This window comes from Polyodon spathula, chromosome 27, assembly GCF_017654505.1.
Source record: "Polyodon spathula isolate WHYD16114869_AA chromosome 27, ASM1765450v1, whole genome shotgun sequence".
Classification (NCBI taxonomy): Eukaryota; Metazoa; Chordata; class Actinopteri; order Acipenseriformes; family Polyodontidae; genus Polyodon; species Polyodon spathula.
This window is the reverse complement of record NC_054560.1, coordinates 9,554,031-9,579,030: the sequence shown is the minus strand read 5'-3', so window position 1 is coordinate 9,579,030 and position 25,000 is coordinate 9,554,031. Positions and strand designations below refer to the sequence as shown.

General features: G+C 47.9%; 2 protein-coding genes across 3 annotated transcripts in view; both read left to right on the top strand.

Moving 5' to 3' along the window:
• The window catches only part of LOC121301509 (dnaJ homolog subfamily A member 3, mitochondrial-like), a 159,301-nt gene that overhangs the window by 55,410 nt on the left and 78,891 nt on the right, over positions 1-25,000 (top strand). The gene's annotated exons all lie outside the window — the stretch shown is intronic.
• LOC121301508 (cyclin-F-like) lies at positions 7-6,917 on the top strand. The gene is made up of 11 exons (XM_041230980.1): positions 7-39; positions 376-453; positions 763-914; positions 1,056-1,220; positions 1,785-1,908; positions 2,323-2,503; positions 3,043-3,130; positions 3,621-3,720; positions 3,842-3,981; positions 4,121-4,293; positions 4,575-6,917. Exons 2-11 carry the CDS (start codon positions 376-378, stop codon positions 4,940-4,942), a joined length of 1,569 nt encoding a protein of 522 aa, XP_041086914.1. The 5' UTR covers positions 7-39; the 3' UTR covers positions 4,943-6,917.

The window sequence follows — 25,000 nt, the reverse complement described above, 5'->3', positions numbered from 1 at the left end:
AGCTCCTACCTCCTGTGGGACTCGAAGAGAAGGGCTGCGGTAAGTGACCCCCCCCGAATCCTCCAGTAAAGACGACCTCAAGTTGCAGGCGGAGATGCTGGAATTATTTGATCGTTTATCTCCGTGGTGCCCTGTTTGCAGCCTGACGTAGTTTGCGACCCAGGAATGAATGCTTTGATCAGTTTATTGCACCTCTAAAAACATGCTGCGAGAACTGCATGTGTTTCCAAAATTAAACTCTTAAAGCCTTTAAATGTATTTTAAAACCTACTTGCACACCCACTGACTGCTGTTGCAGTTGTAACATATCTGTGTGTCAAACTGTAGAATGGCATTTGTAACACTTTTTTTTTTTTTTTTTTTTTTTCCCTGCAGATGGGAGACCCAGGCAGATACCTCCAGTGCCTACGAACACTCAGGGACTATGCAGCTAAAGGCAGCTGGGAAGCGCAGGTATAGAAAACAACAATGTATTTTTCAGTTTAGACATCAGAATCGTGAGGCACAATAACCTGGTAGTTAGTGAGGGACTGTGTCTGTGTGTTGGGGTGTGGTGGGCTGGGCGGGGGTGTGTGCAATCCTTTGCATTGTTTTGTAAATTGGGCCCCCACTACACACGGCTGCAGAAAAACTAATTGAAAGCAGGAGTCCCCATACTGATATGCAGATGATCAGTGTATTAAGGTGAGCTTCTTGTTTGGTGGTGGTGATCTTGTTATTAAGCTCCTGTGTGTTGTTTTTTTTTTTTTTCTTACCTTCTAGATGGCTCTGGCTAAGGCGTGCGTGAATGGGAACCAGTTGGGTCTGGAAGCGAAGGCCTGCAGCGACCTGGTGTCTCAGATCTTCCAGTCCTCCTGCCCGCTCCCCAAGCAGGGCATGTTCATGCTGCAGAAGGGGATGAACGACACCATGAGGTACAGACGCACACAGCCCTGCTCCAAATCATTCTTTTTTTTTTCTTTTGGCTATATTGCTCCGATGAGTTGGAATAGCTAGACTGTATTTAATCTGAACGTGCTCATGTCAGTGTTCTTGCTCTCTCTGTGTATTTGTAGGTACATCCTTGTGGACTGGCTGGTGGAGGTGACCACAATGAAGGATTTCTCCAGCCTGTCCCTCCACGTGACTGTGGGGTGCGTGGACCGCTATCTCCTGCTGCGCTCCGTCCCGAAGGCCAGGCTGCAGCTCCTGGGAATCGCCTGCATGGTCATATGCACGAGGTAAGAGGGGAGCGGGGATCGAGCATGGGAAGGAGGGGGGCATTGAAGCGGGCTCCGTGCTGCGTTGGCTGCCTGTCTTGCATAAGTTCGATCACTAAATCATCAAGATGGTAAATTTGCTTGGGCAATTTGTCATGCAGAGTGCCTGATTGTCTGCAAAAATAAATGCTGTGACAATGCAAATTGAGTTGGAGATTGTCAGGATAAGGGGCCATCTTGTGTAGTGAAATTGCTGCTGCTCAAAAGCAGTGTTCTTATAATCCTCTCATGTCATCACGTGCAATATTTTGCATGTTGCTTTAACTTTACAGGGAGAGTTTTATCAGAGCAGTCGGCTTCAGCAAATGTCCTACTGGCAGCTGCTTGGGAACCACTGCAAACATGCAAATGTCTCCTAATATTGTCTGTAGCAGGGACGATGATCTATGAGCTAGTTGTCTATGAATGCTCGCAGGGTTTGTTTTAGATGCCGACTACAAACTTGCATTGCTTGCTTGTCTAGCCTCCTGCCTGTCGTTTTAGCCTGAGACCACTTTCGTGCTCATTGTCTTTCTGTCTATATAGGTATACGAGTAAAGAGATCCTGACCATCCGAGAAGCTGTCTGGCTCACAGACAACACCTATAAGTACGAGGACCTGGTCAGAATGATGGGAGAGGTCATCTCCGCACTGGAAGGCAGGATCCGAGTATGTACCGCCTCCTCCTGTCCTTGAATACTTACGACGCATCATAAGTAGTTAGTGTTTTGCCTGTTGGCCACCCTTCAAAGATGCTCTGTTAAAGAAAAGGGTCAGAATTTTCTGTATGTCCCCTTTTGGTTACTGTGTGCAGAACTGAACCATGTTAAATTTCCCTATTCTAGTGTAATCTTCAGTTCTAGCAGGGCAGCTTCACAAATCACATTGGCATTCTCACAAATTGTTTCAATATTTAAATAATGTTTCTAAAAAATAGTGACAGGGATATAATGGTACGAGTATAGTAAAGCTCTGAATGTAGTTTTCTTTTCTGAACTGTACTGCATTTGTGTGGCTATCCCAGTACATTACTGATTTTATTTTTAAGTTATTAAATTTTCTTTTGCCTTGGTTTTCGTCCAGACCCCCACGTTGCTGGACTATGGGGAGGTGCTGCTGTGTCTCTCTCCGCTGGACAGGAGGAGTGAGAATCTCTTGCACTATATCTGCGAGCTGTCTCTGCTCTACACCAGCCTGTCCCAGTACTCTCCTGCCCGCCTGGCTGCCGCCGCGCTGCTACTCACCAGGATCCTGCACAGGCACGGTACGGGTTTACCAGCGCCAGCACAAACACTGCCACAAGTAGACCAGTGATCACATTTGTTCACGACATCATTTTATATAAGATTGTGCAAAGGGAACCAATGTGTAAATGGCCGTTTTATCTTTGGGATCTGGGTTTCCATTTAAACCAAATGGGTGCTGTCTGTTCCCTGGTAAACCGTTCAAATAATGTAAAGCCCATGTCAACCTTTCAAGGACCTTTTTTTTTTCCCCCCAGTTAAAGCAGCAAAGCCAAAACTGTTAACTTATGTGGAGGGGGAGTTTCACAATCCACTTCAGCAATAGCTAGGAAATGTTGGCTTTTCTTTTTGTGGGCTTTAAACTGAAGCTTTGTAGCCAGGGAGCCTCATACTTCTTTCTTGCTAGTGGTTGTACTTTCCTTGAAGGTGGGCCAAGTGGTGCTAACCACAGTAGATGATGTAGCAAGTACATTTTGTCGATCGTTGAAAACAAAACTGTTTTTGTATTGGAGAGTCCCTGTGTGACCCTTTTATTGTTTCTCTTGCCTTGTTCGTTCAGCCAACCCCTGGCCCAGCCACCTGTCCGAGTGCACAGGCTACTCTCTGCAAGACCTGGTGGACTGTGTGCTGAGCCTGTACAAGAAGTGGTATGTGGCAATGCAGGACAGTCTGCCTCTGTAGTAATCTTGATTTCATTATTCAGTGCTTTGTTTTGTCTCCTAGTTTAATGTAAACCACTAAGGTTTAAGGCCTAGTGCATTATGGCTCAATAAACTGATTTTGAAACTGTTGGATATTTGACATGTGACAAGATAGAAAGCAAATGACAGTGTGTGTCTGTTTTTTTCAGCCACCACCTGTTCAAGCTTGAATGTTTCTAGATGACTTTCTACAGCAAAGCACTTCAGTTTCTGCTTTTATTGTTCTGCCATTGCAAGAATTAAGATTGGGTGGGGAGGGACGATTTCATGGCTGTTGTAATTGAGCACAAGAAAGGCACAGTATCCTTCTTCTGTTCACCTCTCCTGGCGCGCACCTGGTCCCTCTAGACAGCAAAGCCTTTCTCTTCACACCAGCAGTGTATTGTACTGTATTGTACCATATAATTGTCGTCATTCTCCTCTTTGTGCTCTTCAGTTTCCATGACGATGTTCCAAAGGACTACAGACATGTTTCACTGACAGGTGTGACACAGCGCTTTGAGGATGACTGCTACCAACAGATTAGCAAGGAAAAGGTATTTAAAAAACAAAACAAAAACACTCCCTGTTCTGCATTCAAATAAAACCTTGAACTGCAGTGTATTGTTATATAAAAAATAATGTTTCTTTTCGTTCTTTTAATATGTTTATTTGCAGGTGCTGGAGTTCAGCGAGTTGTGTGTGATCCTGGAGGTGAAAGAGGAAGATCTGTCTGCTGTTCAGACCCTCGTGCCCCCCAGCTCCAACACTGCAGACATGCACACCTTCCTCTCCTCCCCAGCCAGCAAGAACAAGAGGTAAGGGTATGTATAAGGAAATTGAACCGTATTGAATGTTCCTCATTAATCCCCTACCCACTCTGCACACCTTGTAGCCTGGCTGGTAAATGTGGTGTTCAGTTTGGCATGTGATCACATGGTAGTCTCAATTTTTCAGGAGAAGGGAGGACGGTCTTCAGGAAGACCGGGGCAGCTTTGTGGCCACACCCACTACCGAGCTGTCCAGTCAGGAGGAAACTCTGCTGGGGGACTTCCTGGACTGGAGTCTGGACACTTCCTGTTCGGGGTACGAAGGGGACAAGGAGAGCGAAGGAGAGAAAGAGGGAGAAGGTGAGGGTCTCTACTTTCTCTGTAGCTCACTTTGTCAACTTCTCCTGGTTTTCATAATTCATGGTTCGCCCATGTTGACAGTAAATTGTATACATGTTCTAATGTGTAACTACACTTACTGATTCCCTTAATTCAATATATCCCTCGATTGCATGTACTTCATAGCTAAATGGTCAGTTGAAAAATGATAATGTTAAGCAATATATTTGTGTGTGTTGTCTTGTGTCCCTCAGTGAGAAGTACAATATATATATATATATTAACGTATCTGTGTCCCTCAGTGACTGCCTCATGTGCTGTGCTGGACTTGGTGTTTGAGGACAGCGAGCAGCACTGCCGAGCGCAGTCCAGTGAAGACGAGAGCACCTCTGAAGAGCCGGGACACGAGGAGGGGGGCTCCTCCTCCAGGACACGCGGGGTGCTGGTTTGGAGTCTCGGTGACCCCCCTGCTGACCTCAGCTCGGGGTACTCCTCTGTGAACAGTGGCAGCCCTCCATCCTCCGCCAGCACCCTGGGCAAGCCCCTCGGCGTGTCCCTGCTGGCACCCCCCCTGGCAGCTCAGAGACACGGCCACCGGAGGCCCCTCAAGAGGAAGAACGCAGCAGAGCACAGCGGGGGAGAGATGAACAGCGACTCTCTAAGTGTCTGAACAGACCGGAAACCAAAAACTCACGCATCACCTTTTTTTTTTACCAACAGTATTGTCTGAGATATGCCCAAATAAGAGAAAAATCTGATATTTTAGTTGTGTAACAAATCGCAGCCTAAATTTTGACCATTTAGACCAAAACGTGAAAAAGCACGTTGGACAAGAGGAACCCGAAGACAAGGCTGCTTCCGTTCTGCAGCCGTCTCCCACTCTTAGTAAAACAGCACTACTCGAAACGAGAGACTGCTGGGTGTACATCGGTAGTGGGAGACAGCTGGAGCCCAGCATGGTCCCCAGTATTCCGTCATCATGCACCGGTTCTACTGTATAACAGTATTATTTCTGTATCTGACTTGCATGCGCCACTCAACCCTGTACAGCGTTTCTGTACAGGTTCAGAAACCTCCTTGGATCACACACTGCACCTTTCCAGTCTTCTCTGAACACGTGCTTCAGATGGCACCTCACTGTGCGAGGCAGCTTTTATCTAAACCATTTCCTGACATACCTCTGGGGCTGTATTCAAGGACTGCATCAATGGCCCTAACCAGTCATTTTGTGTGGTTTAGATTTTTTTCCTTTTTGTTAGGACACTGCATGGCACTTTTTTTTTTTCTTGAAATTCTCAGAAAATGAGTCGGTTAAACTGTTCTGTATTTGAGCAAGAGTCTATGGTATTCTGTAAAGACTGTGATCTGCATGCACTGGTCATTTCGTTTGCAAACCACTGAAGGTAAAGCACAAAACGTTTACTCATTAGCACATGATTTGGCATGGAGTTTAAAATAAATAAATCAATAAATGCACGATCTTAAGCATGAACTGAAAGTGCACTGCATTTTAAAATCTGGTACAAACTTTTTTTTTTTTTAAATGTAATATTACTTTTAATATTTTCAGTATAACATTGGGGAGGGGGTCCTTGTGCAGATGGTGTTCCCATGTTGCACTGGAGGGACAGGGAGGGGGGTTAGATATAGCTATGTAGTACATCAAAATAGAGAGACAATCTGAATGCAATACAGGGAATTGCTCTATCTATTTTTTTGTTTTTTCAAAAACTATTTTGAAAAATGTATCTTGATATTGTGCCTTAAAAAAAAAAAAAAGGCAATCAAAAGATTGTCAGAAGAATCAGATGTAACTTTTTGGAAACTAGAAACTTTATAGCAAAATGCCTCCCCGCCAAATGCAGGAGGCATGTTGCCACACTGATAGACATCTCCACAGGACTGGTTACAGCTGAGCAAACCAAACACATGCGTGTGTATTAATGCCATCAATGTGGTTTTGTTTGTTTTGTCTTTCTCTCAATGACTGTGAACATTGGCTTGTAAATACTTTTATGTTGTGTCTTGAGCAATTTTAGATATATAAATATATTGTAAATATTACTTTGTGTCTATTTCTTTATTTTACACAGAGGGGGAAGGGGGGTGTCTACTTGAAATGCTTCTAGTTGCACTGGCAAAATCCATGTTACTGTGTTTGGTTTTCAATCCATCATTATTGTATTTATTTATTTTTTTTGCAATGTATCATTTCTTAGTGTTCTGTCAAGATGTTTGAAACAAGACTTCCTACCAAAAACCAGCTGTCAGTTAAACATCCCAGTGCAGAGTACTTGTCACTTGTGTGGAGAATGTACTGTACTGTTCTACATGCAGATCTTGTGTGGAGAATGTACTGTACTGTTCTACATGCAGATCTTGTGTGGAGAATGTACTGTACTGTTCTACATGCAGATCTTGTGTGGTTTATAAAGCCATGAGCATGCTCTGAAAACAAACTACCCAGGGAATTCCTAGCTGTGATTTTTAAAATAAATAATGGTATTTCTGACATCAATGTGTGTTACAGAAGTGCATTTTGAGGAGGATTTTTTAAATGTATGATGCTGTCTTGACCATGTGATGATGCACATGCGTTGACTTATTTGAGACTGAAATAGAGAATCTGTTCTGAAGTGTCCTGCTACAGTGAACAATAAAATACTCCTAACTGGAACGAGTGTAGTTCTTTTATACTGGCTTGAATCGCATTTTTTTTTTTAATTATTATTATTGAGCAGTTTGGCATGGAGCATGCACAGATCTGAAAACACGTCAGATGAAGTTGCAGCCTGATCGATTTTTATTTATTTTTTAAACTAATGGTTCTCCTTGCACAGTATCAATGCAGGAGCAGTCCTTTCCTTAGCTGGTGAGCCAGTGAACTGAGAGTCTACATAGGAACTAACACGTGTACAATGTAAGCTTTTTAACAAAATAAGACGAAATCATTTTGTAATCGAATATTAAATACACATGTCTATTTGGGTGATGGGGACAGTGGCTCTTTGTTTTAAAAAAAAAAAAAAAAAAAAAAAAAAAGTTTTGGGTATCGCTCGCATGACGTTGCAAGCCAGCAAGCTGGAGCCTCGCAATGCGGTCACGTGAAACAGTTGGGTTGCAGTTTTTGTTGATTGTATCATTTCCACAATGGAGAGGTCTGCCTAAGCCGGCTGGTGCAATGTCATTCTCCGTGTACCCGCACACCGCAACAACGCCGCACTGAACTGGAAATAACAAGGCAAGCAAAGGTGAGGATAGCTACAAACATATTAAACGGCATTGTCTGTGATGCAAAATAGTTAAACTGTTTTTTTTTTGGAGTGATTCTGCTAGACCAGTTTTTGCCGACCGCATAAAAATCTGTCCTGCAGTTGCCAATGCAACAAGACAAACCGGGCTTAAATTCTGACAGGCGCCCGCTTTACCGATGCAGAAGATGCGTTGTATTTTATTTAAAGCCCTCGCAGTTATTAAGTGTTGTTATTTTGGAGATATTTAGTTTTGAATGTCGCTATCCGGGTTGTATTTTTGTTGTGCTTACACGGCCAGATAGGAAGTAGTGATTGACGGGGCGCTTGCTCCAATCAGGTTTGTGTTTCGCATGCGACGAGCCATTCGCAGCGCAGAGGGGCGGGGCAGAGAGGTCTTTGTTCATCCCTTCTCTTAGCTTGTGTTTCGGGTTCGTTCTCAGGTGCGGTGTCTGCCACAGAGGTTTCAGTTTTGATCTGATAGTAATACGTTTGTTGTTCTTTTTTTAAAATGCAAACTTGAAGCACGACCAGGTAGCAGAGTAGTGTTGCTAAATGTTCAGAATCGCAAAAAATATAAAGGCGGGGGGATGTATATTTATTTATTTTATTAATGTTGTGCTTACTGGAGCCTTTTAAAACACAAATAGATATTAATTTTGGAAGAAAAAAAAAATACTTTATTGTCTGTTGAAGAAATACACCGAGCAATGCGCCTGCACCGTGCTTTTAAACAGAAGTATAAAATAAGCACAGATATCAAAGAGTTTCCAAGAATGGGTGAAACACACTAGAGCAAGTACCGCTTACAAAGAGCTGTTCTCCCAATGATAAACTGGTGTCTAAATGTTATCAGAATCACGCATGTGGAATAAACAAGTTGTCTTGATGTTTGTTCAGCAGGGTATTCAGCGATGGAAATAACTCTCCCATTGCAGAGCAGTTCAATATCAGTGTTCTGATTTCCAGTTTAACAATCGTTTCATTTTCATATAGCGACCCTCTAAGAACAGGCTTAGGATTCTGTTGCTGTGTTTGAAAATGCATGTTGTGGACTGAATTTTTAACCTGCTTGCATGGTGATTGTACAACGCCAATAGAGACCAGCTTTTCAATTACTATTCTGAACGGAATGCTGTCAGGAGTCACATGTAGAAAGGGCAGTGTGGCCCTAAACCAAATGGGAAGAAGTCCACAATTCCAAGAATTGGGAGAAAACTCCAATAGGTTTAGCACGGGGCTCTTGCAGGCAGCTCAGAGAAGCCTAGGTGTGTTTGTGATGTGGTGAGCTGCAGAGTGTTTGCAGCGATCCGCTTCTCATTGAGAATGGATGTAGGTCGCTATCCTGTTGAAGTGCCTTTTGCTGGGCTGTGTTTAATTTATCATGGTCTAACAGTCCTGGCAAAGCCTGATATTAAAGACACTGGTGTACTATCGTCTACCCAAAGTACTCCTCTGTGGCTACGGGGCCCTGGGGTATGTATGAGACAGATTTAATTATATTAATCAAAGTACACTCTGCTGCCAAGCACAGCACAGTCTGTGCCAGTAAGAAAGAAAGACAGCAAGGAAGCACCCCTGCAGAACAGATTTAATTTAAAATCATCACAATGGCATCATCTTCCCCCCTAGTGACTTTAAAGCATTGCCGGACAGCAAGCCAGCAGCTCAACGCAGAGGCACTGGGCATAGTTCAGCTTATTGGCTGTATGGGTTTGACTGCAAGTCAGATGTACTATGAACATGTTTTATTTGTCGACAGAAGGAGGGGACGGTCTAACTTTTCTCCTTCCTTTTCCTCCCCAGGTTCTGTCGCTGTGTGCTCCTCCACGTTCCCCCAGAAACATGGCTGTTGTGCGACAGTTCCGCCTCCTTTTGTGGAAGAATTACATCCAGCAGGTAAAATCCCATTCACTTGAATTACATCCAGCAGGTAAAATCCCATTTACTTGAATTACATCCAAAGGCTCCCATTGCATAGCACTTTGAGCCATTCCGGGTTTTCACTCTCACTGTAAAACCGACACTGGCTCAAACTGCTTGAATATGTCCCTGTTATCCGAATGCAGCGTGGTGACCTACTTCAGTCTTTATTGGTATAAATGTGAAATGCTGCATGTGAATTAGCTCTGTGTATCTTGTTCAACATGAAATATGGAGGAGGTTGTGATTAAAAGAGCATCGCCAGGATCCCATACTCCTGCTGAAAACCTTTGACTGGTCTTTGCAAGGCCAGCTAACGAGCAGCGAGCCCCAGAGAGAGTGTGTGTGTGTGCAGAGACTGCAGGGCTGAAAAGTCCATCGTTTCAATTGAACTCCCAATGCGGGTTGTTTCTAAGCAACAGCGATGGGTGGTTTGAGACTCTGTTTCTATTAGAAGAGAAAGCTCCAGTTACAGCAGCTGTCAAAAACACGAGCCTGCTGCATCGATCAGTACAGACGTTAATGCCTTCGCCATCAGCGTAATGTCAAACATTTTGAAAGGGCAGGGTTTTTTTTAGCTTTAAGTGACATGTATGATAAAGCCCTTGCCTTGTGAACATGTTCGTTAACAGCCCTTTGGTTTCATGCGTTTCTGCATTTTCACTGGTTAACTGCAGTAAACGGGCTTGTTCTGTATCGCAGCACGAGTGGCAAGGCAGCAGTTGTTGTGCTCGTCTTTAATCAAGATAAAGAGATGCACTAACCTTTAGCATTTTCACTGAAAAGCATGCACTGCTATGAAAACCCATTGTAAGAGGTTCGATTTCTGCGCCCTGTAGTCTGGAAGTCGCCGGTTCGAGTCCAGGTTATTCCTTTGCTGACTAAGGATGGGAGCGCCCAGGGGGCGGCACTCAGTTGACCAAGTGCAGCCCTGGAGGAGGGAGAGCTAAGTCGGCCAGGCTGTCCTCAGCTCACAACCCACCAACGACCCCTGTGGTCTGGCCGGGCACCTGCAGGCTTGCCTATAAGCTGCCCAGAGATGCATTGTCTTCCGACGCTGTAGCGCTGAGGTGGCTGCATGGTGAGCCTGCAGTGTGTAAATCAGCGGGCGGCTGACGGCACCCGCTTCGAAGGACAGCGTGTGTTCGTCTTCACCTGTCCCGAGTCAGCCTAAAAATAATTGGACATTACTAAATTGGGGAGAAAACAATAAAAATAATTGGTGACCACTAAATTTAATTGAAAAAAAAAGAAAAAAGTTTATTCAGGAATCAAAATGCAAGCAGCAACAAAGCAAATCAAAGGGGATATTTCAGTGACCTTACACACACCAGTGACCTCACACACACCAGTGACCTCACACACACCAGTGATCTCACTCGCATCAGTGATCTCACACGCACGCCTCAGCTGATGCTGTTCTGAGCGGGCAGCAGTGTAGATGTTATTTATTTCTGAGCCAAGCTGAGCTTTCATGGCTTCAGAGATGTTGTCTTTTTTTTCCGAACCGGCATGACACAGAGATGTTTCTGAGTTGAGCAAAGAAATGACTTTGTATAGCACAGATATACAGCTAACTTACGTCATTTCCTTGACCAAATTTGGTCTTATTTCCCTAGCGTGATGCATGGTGTGAGACAAAACACATTAAAAGTTACATCTGCATCTCTTCACTTTACCAATGTCAGCAGAATCCCAGATAACAAGAAGTTCAATTTAAGAACAATGCTATCAGTTTTGCTCAATTCTCACAGGCAGCACAGCACCATACCCACGCATCACAACTGGACTCTGATTCGTGAAAAGTCAGTTACTCCCTACAAGGCCAGGGCAATACAGAGGCAAGAGTTTCAAAGTCCTTACACCATGTGACCACTTGTGCAGTTATATGTTGAGGATTAGAGTTAAGTTTTGGAAGCTCTTGACTGTGTAAAGGCATATTTTCGGTATTGCAGCTGCTTCCCTGTGTCTGAATTATTTAGCAAGTGTGGCAGGGTAAGTTACACTGATGAATATTGTTAAGAGGTACAGTGTGCCCTTAACAACTCCACTCATGTTTGACGGTAGCATTGCTTTCCGATGCTTTTTACGAGTGAATCGATCACATGGTTCGGAGTCTTCACGATTCTTTGTGTGTGATGGAATGTGGACGTGCTGTAAAGGAAATGCAGTTTCATTTGCTTTGCAGTGACTGTGCTGGCAGGGTGACCTCCATTGTGCATGCATTGCTTCAGATCCATTACTATTTGAATATCAGGTAGCATTCTCTTCAGAGTGGATTCAGTCACTTCGTTCCCTGTGTTTAGTTGTTCTAGGAAGTAGGGGATGCCAAGATCTGTTGGCTGACCTATCTTTTAAAGTTGCGTGCTGGTGCCTGAGTGTCCCCAGGGTAAAGGCAGTATTTGGATTGTTGCGTTTCAGAAGCGTCAGATTGTGGTGACGGTCATCGAGATCGCCCTCCCACTGCTCTTTGCTGCCATCCTGATCGAACTGAGGCAGCGCGTCCCTTCCAGCACCTTCCCCAACGTCACCTCCTTCCGCAGCTTCTCTGTCGCGTTCCTCCCCCAGCCCCTGGGCTGGGAGAATCTAGAGCTGGCCTTCATCCCTGGGAATGTGAGCACGGTGCGGACCCTGGCCGGCGACGTGGGGAAGCAGTTCAAACCTGGGCTGAGAGGTAGGTGCTGTACAACTGCAGCAACACAGCTCTGCAGCACCCTCTCTAGGAGGGGCTAGAGAGTTGACCACTGCACCAACCATACTGTATTGTATGTGGAACAGGGGCGTTACATCCGGTTTGTTGTAATCAAAAAAGCTGTTTTTTACACCTTACATTGGGGTGCTGTTGCATTTTTTTTTTTCTTTTTGACAAACTGCAACATTATCATGTGAGTGACACTACATGTGTGTGTGGACTTATAAGCATTTAACTGCTAAACTGTGAACTTCATAAAGATAATTTCATGTTGCCTTGCTTTGACACAGCTGTCTATTTAATGCACCGATTGTGTGCCCTACAGCTCGTTATTTCGATACAGAACCAGAGTTTGAGAATTCCATCCGGGAGGATCCTGAATCAGGGAATATCCTGGCTGCAGTGGTGTTTGAGCACCCGTTCAGTCACAGGGACGAGCCTCTGCCTCTGCAGGTACTGTAACGTTGAGGTAACCGACAAGAATACAATTGGTTATTGTGACAAAAACGAGGCAAAAAGATTTTGGATCAGAAACTAGCTGCTGAAGCAGTCTCCAAGTTAAAACTTCAACAAACTAAATCAAGTATACTAGATGTTTGCTGAATGGCTGTTATTAGTTTTCCTGTCTTCCTCTAAACATGCAAGCTGCTTTATTTCTAAGAGTTTGTTATAGAGTGTAAAGTTGATGCATGTTCATACCGCTGTCGTTTTCAGCTTATTGATTTCTGTTGAAGAACCCAGCCTGAAAGGGTTTGCTAATCTCACCTGTGTAAGTTAGTGAGTTTCCTCCTGACCCTGTCGCTGTTGTTTTTAGGTGAGCTACCACCTGCGCTTCAAGTACAGCCCTCGAAACGCCCCGGCATGGGAGAGGACGGGGCTGAACCCCAACAGTGACCGGGACTGGCACACCCACAAGCTCTTCCCCCTGTTCCAGCTCCCTGGACCCAGGGAACGGGACTACGTCCATGGGGGCACCCCAGGCAAGATAACGCTTTATTAGCATTCAGCACTGTCTGGGGCATGTCCTCGCTTTCAGAGAGCGACATTGGATTACAGTTATTATCATACAGTTAAACTTTTTCTTTTTTCATCTATAACCAACAGGGATGGAAATAAGAGTCCTATTGCATAGCTGTTTCACCAATTCCAAGTTTTACTTCCAGCTTGACTAGCCGCAGTGTATAGGTAACACGCTTATGTGGGTCTTATTAAACTCGTCGTAGAATCAGGAATGGATCAAACTGCTGTGCAGCTTATTTCCATCCCTGACCAGGTTTATGGTTCTCTGTTAAAAGAGCAGCGAAGTGTGGAAAGTGTGATACGGCACAGAATGTGCATGGCACCGTCAGAGCATTGTGACACAGCACGCTGGGAGGTGTGCAGCTCAGCCGTCGTGTATTCAAGCCTCCCCTCTCGCCCCTGTCCCGCACGCAGGGTACTACCGAGAGGCCTTCCTTGCGGTCCAGCACGCGGTGGACCGGGCCGTCATCGGCTCGTACGATAACGGGTCCGGAGCAGCTCTGCTGGAGAAGGTCTCGGTCAACCTGGCCCGGTTCCCCTTCCCCCCCTTCATCAACGACGTCTTCATCCTGGCCATCCAGAACCAGCTGCCCCTGCTCCTGATGCTCAGCTTCACCTACACAGCTCTTAACATCGTGCGGGCCGTGGTGCAGGAGAAGGAGAGGAAGCTCAAGGTAGGGCGTTGCAGATCTCTCTCGCCACATCTCGGTGTCCGCTGTCTGGGGGCCACGCTCGGCTGGTTGTCCAGCAGTTACTTAATCCTGACCCTGGTCCATTTAAATACCTGTTTTAAGCACTTCAGTACAGCTCTGTATTATCACTATTAAGAAATACCACAAATAACAAAACAGATGTGTGATTCCTTGCGTCCACTAAGGGCAGACCGGTTTATACAGTGTAGTACAGTGCAGTGATCATTCGTAGCGCCCCCATGTCAAGACCCTGTGTGTACCTGGCTGGGTTTGATTTGCGGGTGCTCTCCTGTGTTTGGCAGGAGTACATGAGGATGATGGGGCTCAGTAACTGGCTCCACTGGACAGCCTGGTTCAGCATGTTCTTCCTCTTCCTGCTCATCTCAGTCTTCTTCGTCACGCTGCTCTTGTGTGTCAAGGTGAGTCGTGTGTGTGTGTGTGTGTGTGTGTGTGTGTGTGTGCATTGTGTGTTGACTCCTCATGTCTATCCCCAGGTGAGTCCTAACGGTGCGGTGCTGACCAATAGCGAGCCCAGCTTGGTCTTTGTGTTCCTGCTGACCTTCGCCGTGTCCACTATCGCGTTCAGCTTCATGGTCAGCGCTTTCTTCTCACGAGGTGAGTGGAGCAAGCAAGCCCAGGGTGATGTGAAGGAGGAGGCGGCCCTCGGTGTGACAGCCTTCCTCTCTGTAACGTTTGAGTGTGATCACAACAATGCAGACCAGTGTACAGGTCTAGGGCAAGATCGCCCCACTTAAACCAGCAGACACCAGGAAACTGCTGTGTAAGAAACTGCTGTTCTCCTAGGTTAGGCTTTCTGGGAAGTTACGCTCTTTGTACCAGTCCTGAAATTGAACAGGGCTTTGTTTTAGTAGAGTGAAAGGAACGGTAGCACTGAACAGGAGGACAGGATGGAAGTGCAGCGTTCATTAGTGTTGGTCCCTTGTGGTTACCTGGAGTCCTGCTGAAGTGTGGGGAGACTCTCGGGGGTTTGTTTTACTTCCATTGTTCTGGGCTATTAGCATTTGAGTCATACTGTTTAGTTATTAAGTCAGCGAGTGACTGCACTCTCGCCAGCCCACATGTTTCATCTACAATTAAAGCAAAACAGAACATTGTGTCTTTTATTACTGTTTTTATAATGAGCTCATTAGCCAATGCTATTTCTCTGGTTTCTGTCTGAGCTGTGTTGTGCTGTAAACGCTACATACCTCTGTTACGATCCAGGGATGGAAATCAGACTCCCATTGTTTAGCAGTTTCACCTATTCCAGATTTTACTACTAGAAGCTTGATTTATAGGTAACCAGCTCAGGTGTGTCGTGTTAAACTCCTCCAAGTAAAACCACGGGTGGATGAAACAGCTATGCTGCGGGAGTCTTATTTCTGTCCCTGCGGTATGATATATCATGTAAGGAAGGTATTGCGATTCATCGCTACACATTGAATAATTCCACCCCTAGTGTGGACTTCTGTCCACTGAAGGCTAAACTGAGGACACAAAAATCATTTCACCCTGGACACAGTCTGTATTGAAAAGCCAATGGGGGGGGGGGTCGACAGCACAAAGGCTTGTGAATTGGCCTTGCTTCTGCGCCCAGGTTCTGAGCACTGCACAGTGTGCATGCTTGCCTGAATGTCTTTCTGCAGTCAGGGCTGTGCACTGCTTTGTAAATGCGAGTGATTGAGTCTGAGTGTGAACTTGCACGGTTTTATAAATGTAGATGAGATGCCCTTGTTGCTCGCAGCGGGATGATATGAAAGGAAATAATTGTGGTTTTGTGAAATCTTGTTTGTCTAGATTGCCGTCGTTCAGCTCTGATTGTTAAAGGCAGGGATGGCCTTCCATCATCATTTTCTTTGTCCTCAGCCTGTTTACTCTCCTGTACCGCTCACTCCCTCTCAGCGCTGAATCTCAGCGGGGGTGTAGTGTTACACAGAGCTCTATTCTTTCTTTTTTCACCTCATCGTGACCACTTCAGGAAGCAGCTAATTAAGTCTCTGGTAAAAGTACAGTTGTGTTTTTTTTTTCTTTTTCCCCCCTGTAGTCTGTGTTGAGAGAGCCACAGCTCCCCCCTGCTGGTACATTGCTCAAATTACAAGTCATAACAAAAGGGCTGGGTTCCTGAAAGTCCTCTAACTTGGTTCATTTTAAAGGCTCCTGTTGGTTGCTGATGCTCGTGTTTTTTCCTCCTCCTTAGCGAATGTGGCGGCCGCGGCGGGGGGGTTCCTCTACTTCTTCTCCTACATCCCGTACTTCTTCATCGCCCCGCGCTACGACCTGCTGTCTCACGCGCAGAAGGTGTCCGCCTGCCTCATCTCCAACGTGGGCATGGCCATGGGGGCGCAGCTCATTGGGGTGTTCGAGGGGAAAGGTGAGTGGGCTGGTGGGGAGGGGAGCTAACAGCTGAGGGACTGGGAGGCTGTGTGGGGCTTAGATCTGAGGGACTGGGAGGCTGTGTGGGGCTTAGATCTGAGGGACTGGGAGGCTGTGTGGGGCTTAGAGCTGAGGGACTGGGAGGCTGTGTGGGGCTTATAGCTTAGGGAGTGGGCAACAGTGCTGGTTTGGGAGGACGCTGGCAAGCTTGGACTGCTGACTCTGCGTGTCTCTGCTGTCGTTCCCAGGGACTGGGATCCAGTGGAATAACCTGCTGGAGCCGGTGAGCGTGGACGATCCCTTCTCTCTGGTGCAGGTCCTGGGCATGTTGCTGCTGGACTCGCTGCTTTATGGGCTGCTGGGCTGGTACGTGGAGGCAGTCTTCCCAGGAGAGTACGGGGTGACACTGCCCTGGCACTTCTTCATGCTGGTAAGCACAGGCAGCTGAGCTGCTCCTTCTCTGTGTGCTGAGGACTGGAAACAGTAAAAGCTGCAGAAACCCTTCTGAACGTTGAGCTATTCCCTGAACCCCAGCAGCACTTTGATCCAGTCTGTCGCGTGTGTGTTCATGCTTCGGTGATTTCTACAAGCATTCAGCGGAGAACGATGGAGCGAGGCAGCTAGGCCACAGCTCAGCCAGCTCCTCAAGGAGAGCCTGTCTGAGAAGGCACTTGCTCCCTGTCTCCCTGTCAGTCCTTCAAAGGAATGGGAATTGATATTTTAGAGACATTAATAATTGTTGTGAGTGTTCAGCTGCTTTCATTTGAAGTTAATTTAATTGAGTAACGGTGACTTCAGTTGAAGTCATTTTGTTGCCACTGTGAGAAGCTCGTTTTAACAGAGTGCTGCATGTGTGGGTGCCTCTTGCCTCTGGCTTTGCTGATGGAATTTGCATTCTGTGCCCCTGCAGCCCTCGTACTGGTGCGGCACCCCACACCTGGCCCTGGTGAAGGAGAAGGAGGAGGAGGAGGATGCAGAGAAAGCTCTGAAGGGGGAGTTCATTGAGGAGGAGCCAGCCGGGCTGGTGTCGGGGGTCAAAATCAAACACCTGGCCAAGGTAGGTGCTTCTCAAATACACACACACACACACACCTGTGTAAAAGACAAGGCTGGCAGAACACACCCACTTCTGTCACATAGTGAGCTCGATTCTCAAAGCTCTTTATTCATTTTTCTGAAAGGAACGAACAAGACTGCTTACAAGCTCCTGAACTGAGCTCCAGAAATGCTGGCTGCATCATACTGATAGGGCTGAAATGCTGTGTGTACGGTCTGTATTGTGTGTGTGTGTGTGAGCATTCCTCACTCCTTCCCCTGTCTGCAGGTGTTCAAAGTTGGCAATGTGAATAGGGAGGCGGTGCGAGACCTGACCCTGAACATGTATGAGGGGCAGATCACAGTCCTGCTGGGACACAACGGGGCTGGGAAGAGCACCACGCTGTCCATGCTGACCGGTACGGACCTGCGGCCGAGAGCTCCTTCGCACGGAGGTCCCGGGGGGTAAAAGGGAGCGAGTAACAGAAAAATAACACAAATAAATCAAGTGTTTTTGGGATCTATCATTTGTGTGAGTGTGAAGAAGTGTAGCGGCAAGATCTGCTTGTATTGTAATGCACCTGCAAGGGAAACGCTGTTACATTTAGCAGGTCTTCTGCATTCAAATACTATTCACATAGGGTCAGAATGTCACTCCGATATACTGGACACGCACCTCCTGCGTTACACGACCTTCCCATCCTGTCTATAGCCCACACATCGGCTCAGTTAGATTATCAGGGAGGGGGCAGTGGTGAAAGGAAAGGTGTGCGTGAAGGAGATGTAAAGAACCATTGTGATGTGTGTCTGAGACCTTGCCTGGTTTGTGTCTGTCTGTGCGCTGCCAGGCCTGTTCCCCCCGACGAGTGGCCGTGCCTACATCAATGGCTATGACATCTGCCAGGACATGGCCCTGATCCACCGCAGCCTTGGGCTCTGCCCCCAGCACGACGTGCTCTTCCACAGCCTGACCGTCCAGGAGCACCTCCAGTTCTTCGCACAGGTAAAGCACAGTTTCCTCTTATTCTGCAAGTCCAAGGACTAGGAGTTAGAGCAGCACGGTGCATGGACTATGCAGACTGGCCTTGGGGAAAGAGCTGAGGACTGGGGGAACAGTGGCTCAGTTGTTGGTGGTGAGGACTGACATGCAGTATTGTGGGTTGGCTTTGGGATTAGAGCTACCCAGAGGTGGTTGGTGAGATCAGAGCACTAGCGATTAGAAGTGATACTCAGAGGTGGTTAATGTGACCCTGGCATTGGAGCAGTGAGCACCTCCTTCTCTCTCTGTGCCCCCCCCCCCCCCCCCCCCCAGCTGAAAGGGTATCCCCGAGAGAAGACCCCGGACGAGGTGGAGCGGATCTTGCAGATCCTCAATCTGGAGGACAAGCGCCAGTCCCGGTCCAAGACTCTGTCTGGGGGGATGAAGCGGAAACTGTCCATCGGGATCGCGCTCATCGGAGACTCCAAGGTGAGGGCTTGCTAATGGAAGGCCGGGTTACTTTAGAGTGCCTAGCTCTGACCAGGCTCTGACCATGGGATCCTCCTCCTCCTCTCAGGTGGTGGTGCTGGATGAGCCCACATCTGGAATGGACCCCGCTGCCCGGCGTGCCACGTGGGACCTGCTGCAGAGCCAGAAGCACGGCCGCACCATCCTGCTGACCACTCACTTCATGGACGAGGCTGACCTGCTCGGGGACCGCATCGCCATCATGGCAGAGGGAGAGCTGCAGTGCTGTGGCTCACCGCTCTTCCTCAAGAACAAGTATGGTAAGACACCTCCTCGGACAGACGCCCGCTCGCTTTAGTGATAATCAAAGGGTAATATCATTTTCACAGGTGATGCATCTCAGGCACATATATAAAATAGTGAGGAGTGGAGGGAGCACAAGACCACCCTATGCTTGATGAGGTAGCTATACCAGATGCAGACCAGCCATTGAGGGCTGTCATGTTCCAGGTTCAATAGCTGGAATTAATTGATACATGGCTGGTTTCACCCAGTCCTGATTAGCATTTCTCCAAGACTAATGATCCCAGGGGGTCTTGTCCCCATGCCTGCACTGCAAGCTGACCCGTGTGGTGTCTTGTGCTTTAGGTGCTGGCTACCACATGGTGATCGTGAGGGAGCCCCTGTGTGACGTGCCGGAGATCACGCGGCTGGTGAAGACGTACGTGCCCAACGCCACCATGGAAAGCAGCGCTGGCGCAGAGCTGTCCTACATCCTGCCCAAGGAGAGCACTCACAGGTACAGCAAAAGAACAACACGTGCACAAGAGTGGTCAAGATGACGGATGCAAGTGTAATGCTTTTAGTAGAAGGGAGTTTTTAAATCGATTTATAATTCAAATGTGGGTGCTCCACAGCATGATGTGAAATGGGGACCCCGCAACTGTCTCCCCACTGCAACGTTTAACCTGTAAATTAGCAATAAGTTGCCCAGATTTAAATCTATCATCGGGAGTAAACTGGTTAATTAAGCATGGGGATGAGCTTCCAAAAACGATTGATCTGCATAGGGAACTCATGAAACTTAATCGCACTTAAATGAATGGCTTTACCCCTCTGGGTATGTGTCTTCCCAACCCCTCGTCGGTTATGTTTGCGGGGTCCCTGCTTGAATCTCTGGGGCTGCATTGTAGGTTTGAGCTGCTGTTTGCTGAGCTGGAGATGAAGCGGGCGGAGCTGGGCATTGCCAGCTATGGAGCGTCGGTCACCACGATGGAGGAGGTGTTCCTCAGGTGAGCTCAGGTGAGCTGTCTGGGGGGGGGGGGGGGGGGGCTGGGGGCTGTGGGGGGGGACAAAACTGCCTTTATCCCCTGCCTTTATTTGTAGTCCTGAACTGTTAGATATTCAAAGAAATTTTATAGTTATGTGCAAGACGATTTTGAGAAATTAGTAAAAGGTAAGATGATGAAACACCCCTTTTAAAATTACATCAGTTAAAATGGTAAAAACGAGTTTATAATCTTACTTTAAAAAGCAGTGAAAGTAGATTGTAAAAAAGAAATAGGATGATACACCAGTAGTTCACCAGTAGTAAGTGCGAGTTTGATTGCTCACCACACTGCATGAGTGTCAGGTGTAAGACAGAAATGAACCACACTGCCCACACAGTAACATTACACACCAGATGGCTTATCGTCTCTGACATATCACCAGCTCACAAAGAAAAGACTGTCCAAGAAAACCAAAAAAACAGGCACTGCTGCTTATAATCCTGGTTCTTTGTGATCATCATTATATATACAGAAGTTCTGTAGGGCTTAGGGTGAGCTGGGTGGATCTGCTCTCTGACCGCCCTTATAAATGTTTTCTGTGGTATTCCCCTGGGTGATTCCAGGCTGCTGTGCCTCATTGCTCCCCTGGGTGATTCCAGGCTGATGCGACTTGTTATTCTCTTGCAGGGTGGGGAAGCTGGTGGACTCCAGCCTGGATATCCAGGCCATTCAGCTGCCAGCCCTGCAGTACCAGCACGAGCGGCGCTCACATGACTGGAGCAAGGACGACGCCAGCAGCCTGAGCAGCATGACGGATATCACTGACGACAGCGGAACACTCATCTCAGAGGACTGCTCCAACATCAAACTCAACACGGGGGTGAAACGAATTAATAGGGCTACTAATTATAGTGAGACTGGGGGAAAACTTTGTCAGTGCTAGATACGCATATACTGTGAATCTGTGTTTTCTGTAAGTTTACACTTCTCCCTCTGTTCTGCTTTCAAAGTACCGTGAGTTAGTGAACGTCTCTTATACAGGAAAGAGTAGCACATGGCAATTTACTGTCCACATTTGTGATTTTATTGAATTGTGAAATACTGAGGGAGCGCTCTGTTTAAAACATAATAAATAAGTGTGTTGATGTACTGTTGCAAATTGTTTCAGATTGACTTCCAGGTGACGGGCTCCCAGTCTGTTTCAGGGTTTACAGCCTGGTTTTGTGATGAGTTTTCCAGTCCCTCTAACCCTGCTTGCTCCCTCCTCTCCAGGCGATGCTCTTCCTGCAGCAGTTTTACGCCATGTTCCTGAAGAGGGCGCTGTACAGCTGGCGCAACTGGAAGGTGATGGTGGCTCAGTTCCTGGTGCCGCTGGTCTTCACAGCGCTGGCGCTGGTCGTGGCGCGCACCTTCCCCGGGGCCAACGACTCCCCCCCACTGCGCCTAGCCCTTAGCCGCTACGGCCCAACCTCTGTGCCCGTGGCCCTTGAACCCGGGGCCAGGCCCCTTGCCGTGGCCCTGGCTGCAGCCTACGTCGGGCAACTCCCGGACCAGCTGGGGCAGGCCAGGAAGATCTCCGGTGAGAATCCACAACGCGGTGTGCAGCAGTCTGCCCCAGCAGATCTGGTCAATGATGCTGCAGCGGGACAGGGATGGTGGTGGTGTTTATGTGAATCTAGAACACATCATTGCCATGATTTTCTGGTCGAATTTATTCTTGAGATTATGTAGACAAAGGGACATATTCAGAGTATGTCAGCTCACCAAAGTGTTCTATTAACAGTGTGAAAGCTTTTCTGAGTGCGGTCGTGTACACATGTGCTAAGAGGGTATCCTCGTAAAGAGAGGTGTCCCTGCTCCTGTCGAGGCATTGCATATTTTGGTCTGTAATTGAATGAACCGCCCCCCTGCATGCTGTATCTCTATCGCCCCCTACAGACCTTCCAGAGTACGTGTTACTGGCCTCAGCGGAGGAGGGAGGCACTTTTAACGACCGCTGCGTCGTGGGTGTGTCCTTCGGCGAGAGGAGTGGTCGGGTGACAGCGACGGCGTACTTCAACAACCAGGGGTATCACACGCCCGCAACCACCCTGCTGCTGCTCGACAATGCCATCTACAGGCTGGTGGCTGGACCCAACGCCTCCATCAACACAGGCAACCACCCCCAACCACGCAACGTCTCTGAGACCGCCCACGACCAGATCACCGAGTAAGAGGGAGTGTGTCTGTTTGTCTTCTGTCTGTCAAGGATCACCAGCTGGACTACAAGTATTGATTTATCCCTCTCCTCTCTGTCTCTCTCTCGCCCAGGGGTCAGACCGGTTTTGCCATCGCCATTAACCTGATGTACGGGATGGCGTCTCTGTCGAGCACCTTCGCCCTGCTGATGGTCACCGAGCGAGCGCTCAAGGCCAAGCACGTGCAGCAGGTCAGTGGCGTCTACGTGTCCAACTACTGGCTGTCTGCCCTGCTGTGGGACCTCATCAACTTCCTGCTGCCCTGCGTGCTCATGCTGGTGAGTTTGCGTGTGTCTGAGTGAGTGTTACTGTATTTGGGCTGTAATGTGGCAAGTTTGCAAAATAAATTACACTTAATGGAAAAAAAATCAATGCTCTCTGTGTGTGTGTGATGCGCTGCAGGTGGTGTTCAGAGCCTTCGACGTGCGTGCGTTCACGCAGGGCTACCACCTGGGGGCGCTGTTGCTCATCCTACTGTTGTACGGCTGGGCGGTCATCCCTCTCATGTACCTGCTGAGCTTCCTGTTCTCTGCCGCCTCCACAGCCTACACCCGCCTCACCATCTTCAACATCCTGTCGGGCACCGCCACCTTCCTCGCCGTCACCATCATGGGCATCCCCGGTGAGACAGAGACGCGGGGCAGCAGCGGGGGCGGGGTGCTGTTGATGTTGAAATAGAGCAGGGCGTTATTGGTATTGAAACACAATGAGCAGAAAATAAATTGGGTTGTTTCTTCTAATCTGTTGGTTTAAGCTAATAATAACACACATAGTTTTGTAACTATTTTTTTTTTTTTGCTGCATGCATCATTTATAAACATGTTGAAATTCAATAAAACCCAATGAAGTCCAGTAGAGAGAAATTGTTTCTCAGTGTACTGTTGCTGTTGTGTAATGACATTCTTGAATTCTATCAATAACACACACACACACACACACACACTTTGAACATAGTAATGAGAGGCTAATCTAAGTATGTGATTGTAATTGCAAGCCGTGCTGTTCTCTGTGTTTGTGTGAACAGAGCTGGGTCTGGTGGATCTGTCCAGGACGCTGGGCAAGGTATTCCTGCTCTTCCCCAACTACTGCCTGGGCATGGCCATCAGTGACTTCTACCAGAACTACGAGCTCATGCAGTTCTGCACCTCCTCCTTCATGAGCAAAGTCATCTGCCACAAGTACAGTGAGTAGTAGCGGCACGGCACACACACCCCTAGAGAAGAGTCCTCTAGTAAAAAAGCACTGCATTGTAAAGCATGTTCAAAAATATAAAGTGGCAAACCATGGAAATGCATAGGATAACCAAGGGAAAAAACTGCAAAAAGTTTAAGGGTCATTTTCCTACTTTTAAAACACACTCCAGCACACACATAATCACACAGGCAGGGAAGTGTCCTGTGGTCCTCGTGGTAATGCTGGTGCAGCAGGACTGGTCCTGGGGGGAGTGTCCTGTGGTCCTCGTGTTGATGCTGGTGCAGCAGGACTAGTCCTGGGGGAGCGTCCTGTGGTTCTCGTGTTGATGCTGGTGCAGCAGGACTAGTCCTGGGGGGAGTGTCCTGTAGTTCTCATTGATGCTGGTGCAGCAGGACTAGTCCTGGGGGGAGTGTCCTGTAGTTCTCATTGATGCTGGTGCAGCAGGACTGGTCCTGGGGGAGTGTCCTGTGGGCCTCAAGGTTCTCACTGCTGGAATCTTGTCTTGCGTTGCAGACATCACATACCAGGAGAACTATTTTGCGTTGGAGACCCCGGGGGTGGGGCGCTTCCTGCAGTCCATGTCAGTGCAGGGCGTGGTCTTCATGATCCTCATCTTCATCATCGAGCTGCACTTCCTGCAGAGACTGAGGCAGCTGTGCTGTGTGCTGTGCAGGAGACACAAGAGGGTGAGTCACAGAGAGAGAGGCTTAATGAGGGATCCCCAGGAATAGAGATTAAGTGCAGACCCGTCTTTCATTGCTAACGATACGATCTTATAAGGGCCGTTGTCATAGGAACCTGCTCTTCCTTGTTCCCAACTCCCCTGCCGTGTTCCCCTTGTCATCCTGTTTTGTTTGTTTGGTTACTCGCGGTGTTGTTTTGCAGGTGGCGGTGGTGAGTGGCGCCGCCCTGCTGCCAGAGGACAGAGACGTGGCGGAAGAGAGGAAGCGCGTCCTGGAGTGCCAGCCGGCAGTGGAGTCCATGGTGGGGAGCCCCCTGATTCTGCAGGAGCTCAGCAAGGTAGCCCCCTCGCCCGCCGGACAGTCGATCAATTACAATGTTCTGACAAGCAGGCACCAAGTCAAACTGAGCAATATCACCACGTCATACTGAGAGACCTCCAGCATGTCTCCCTCCCTGTGTCAGTAAACGCTCTTGTGATTCTTTCAGGTGTATAGCAGCGGTGAGACCCTGCTCGCGGTGGACCGGCTCTCGCTGGCCGTCACCAAGGGCGAGTGTTTCGGCTTGCTGGGGTTCAACGGCGCCGGGAAGACCACCACGTTCAAGATGCTGACGGGGGACGAGACGGTGACCAGCGGGAATGCTTTTATCGACGGCTACAGCGTGCTGAGTGACATCAAGAAGGTACCCTGGACTGCACAGCCGTTTGAATTAGTTGTTTCGTTGTTTAGACGTGCGTTTTGATCCATCCATGGGAACGCAGAGGTGCCCTGTGGTTTCTCGGCTCTGTCGTTCACCCCTTGCTTTCACCGCAGGTCCAGCAACGGATTGGCTACTGCCCTCAGTTCGACGCCCTACTGGATCACATGACTGGGCGGGAGACTCTGCGCATGTACGCGCGGCTGCGGGGGA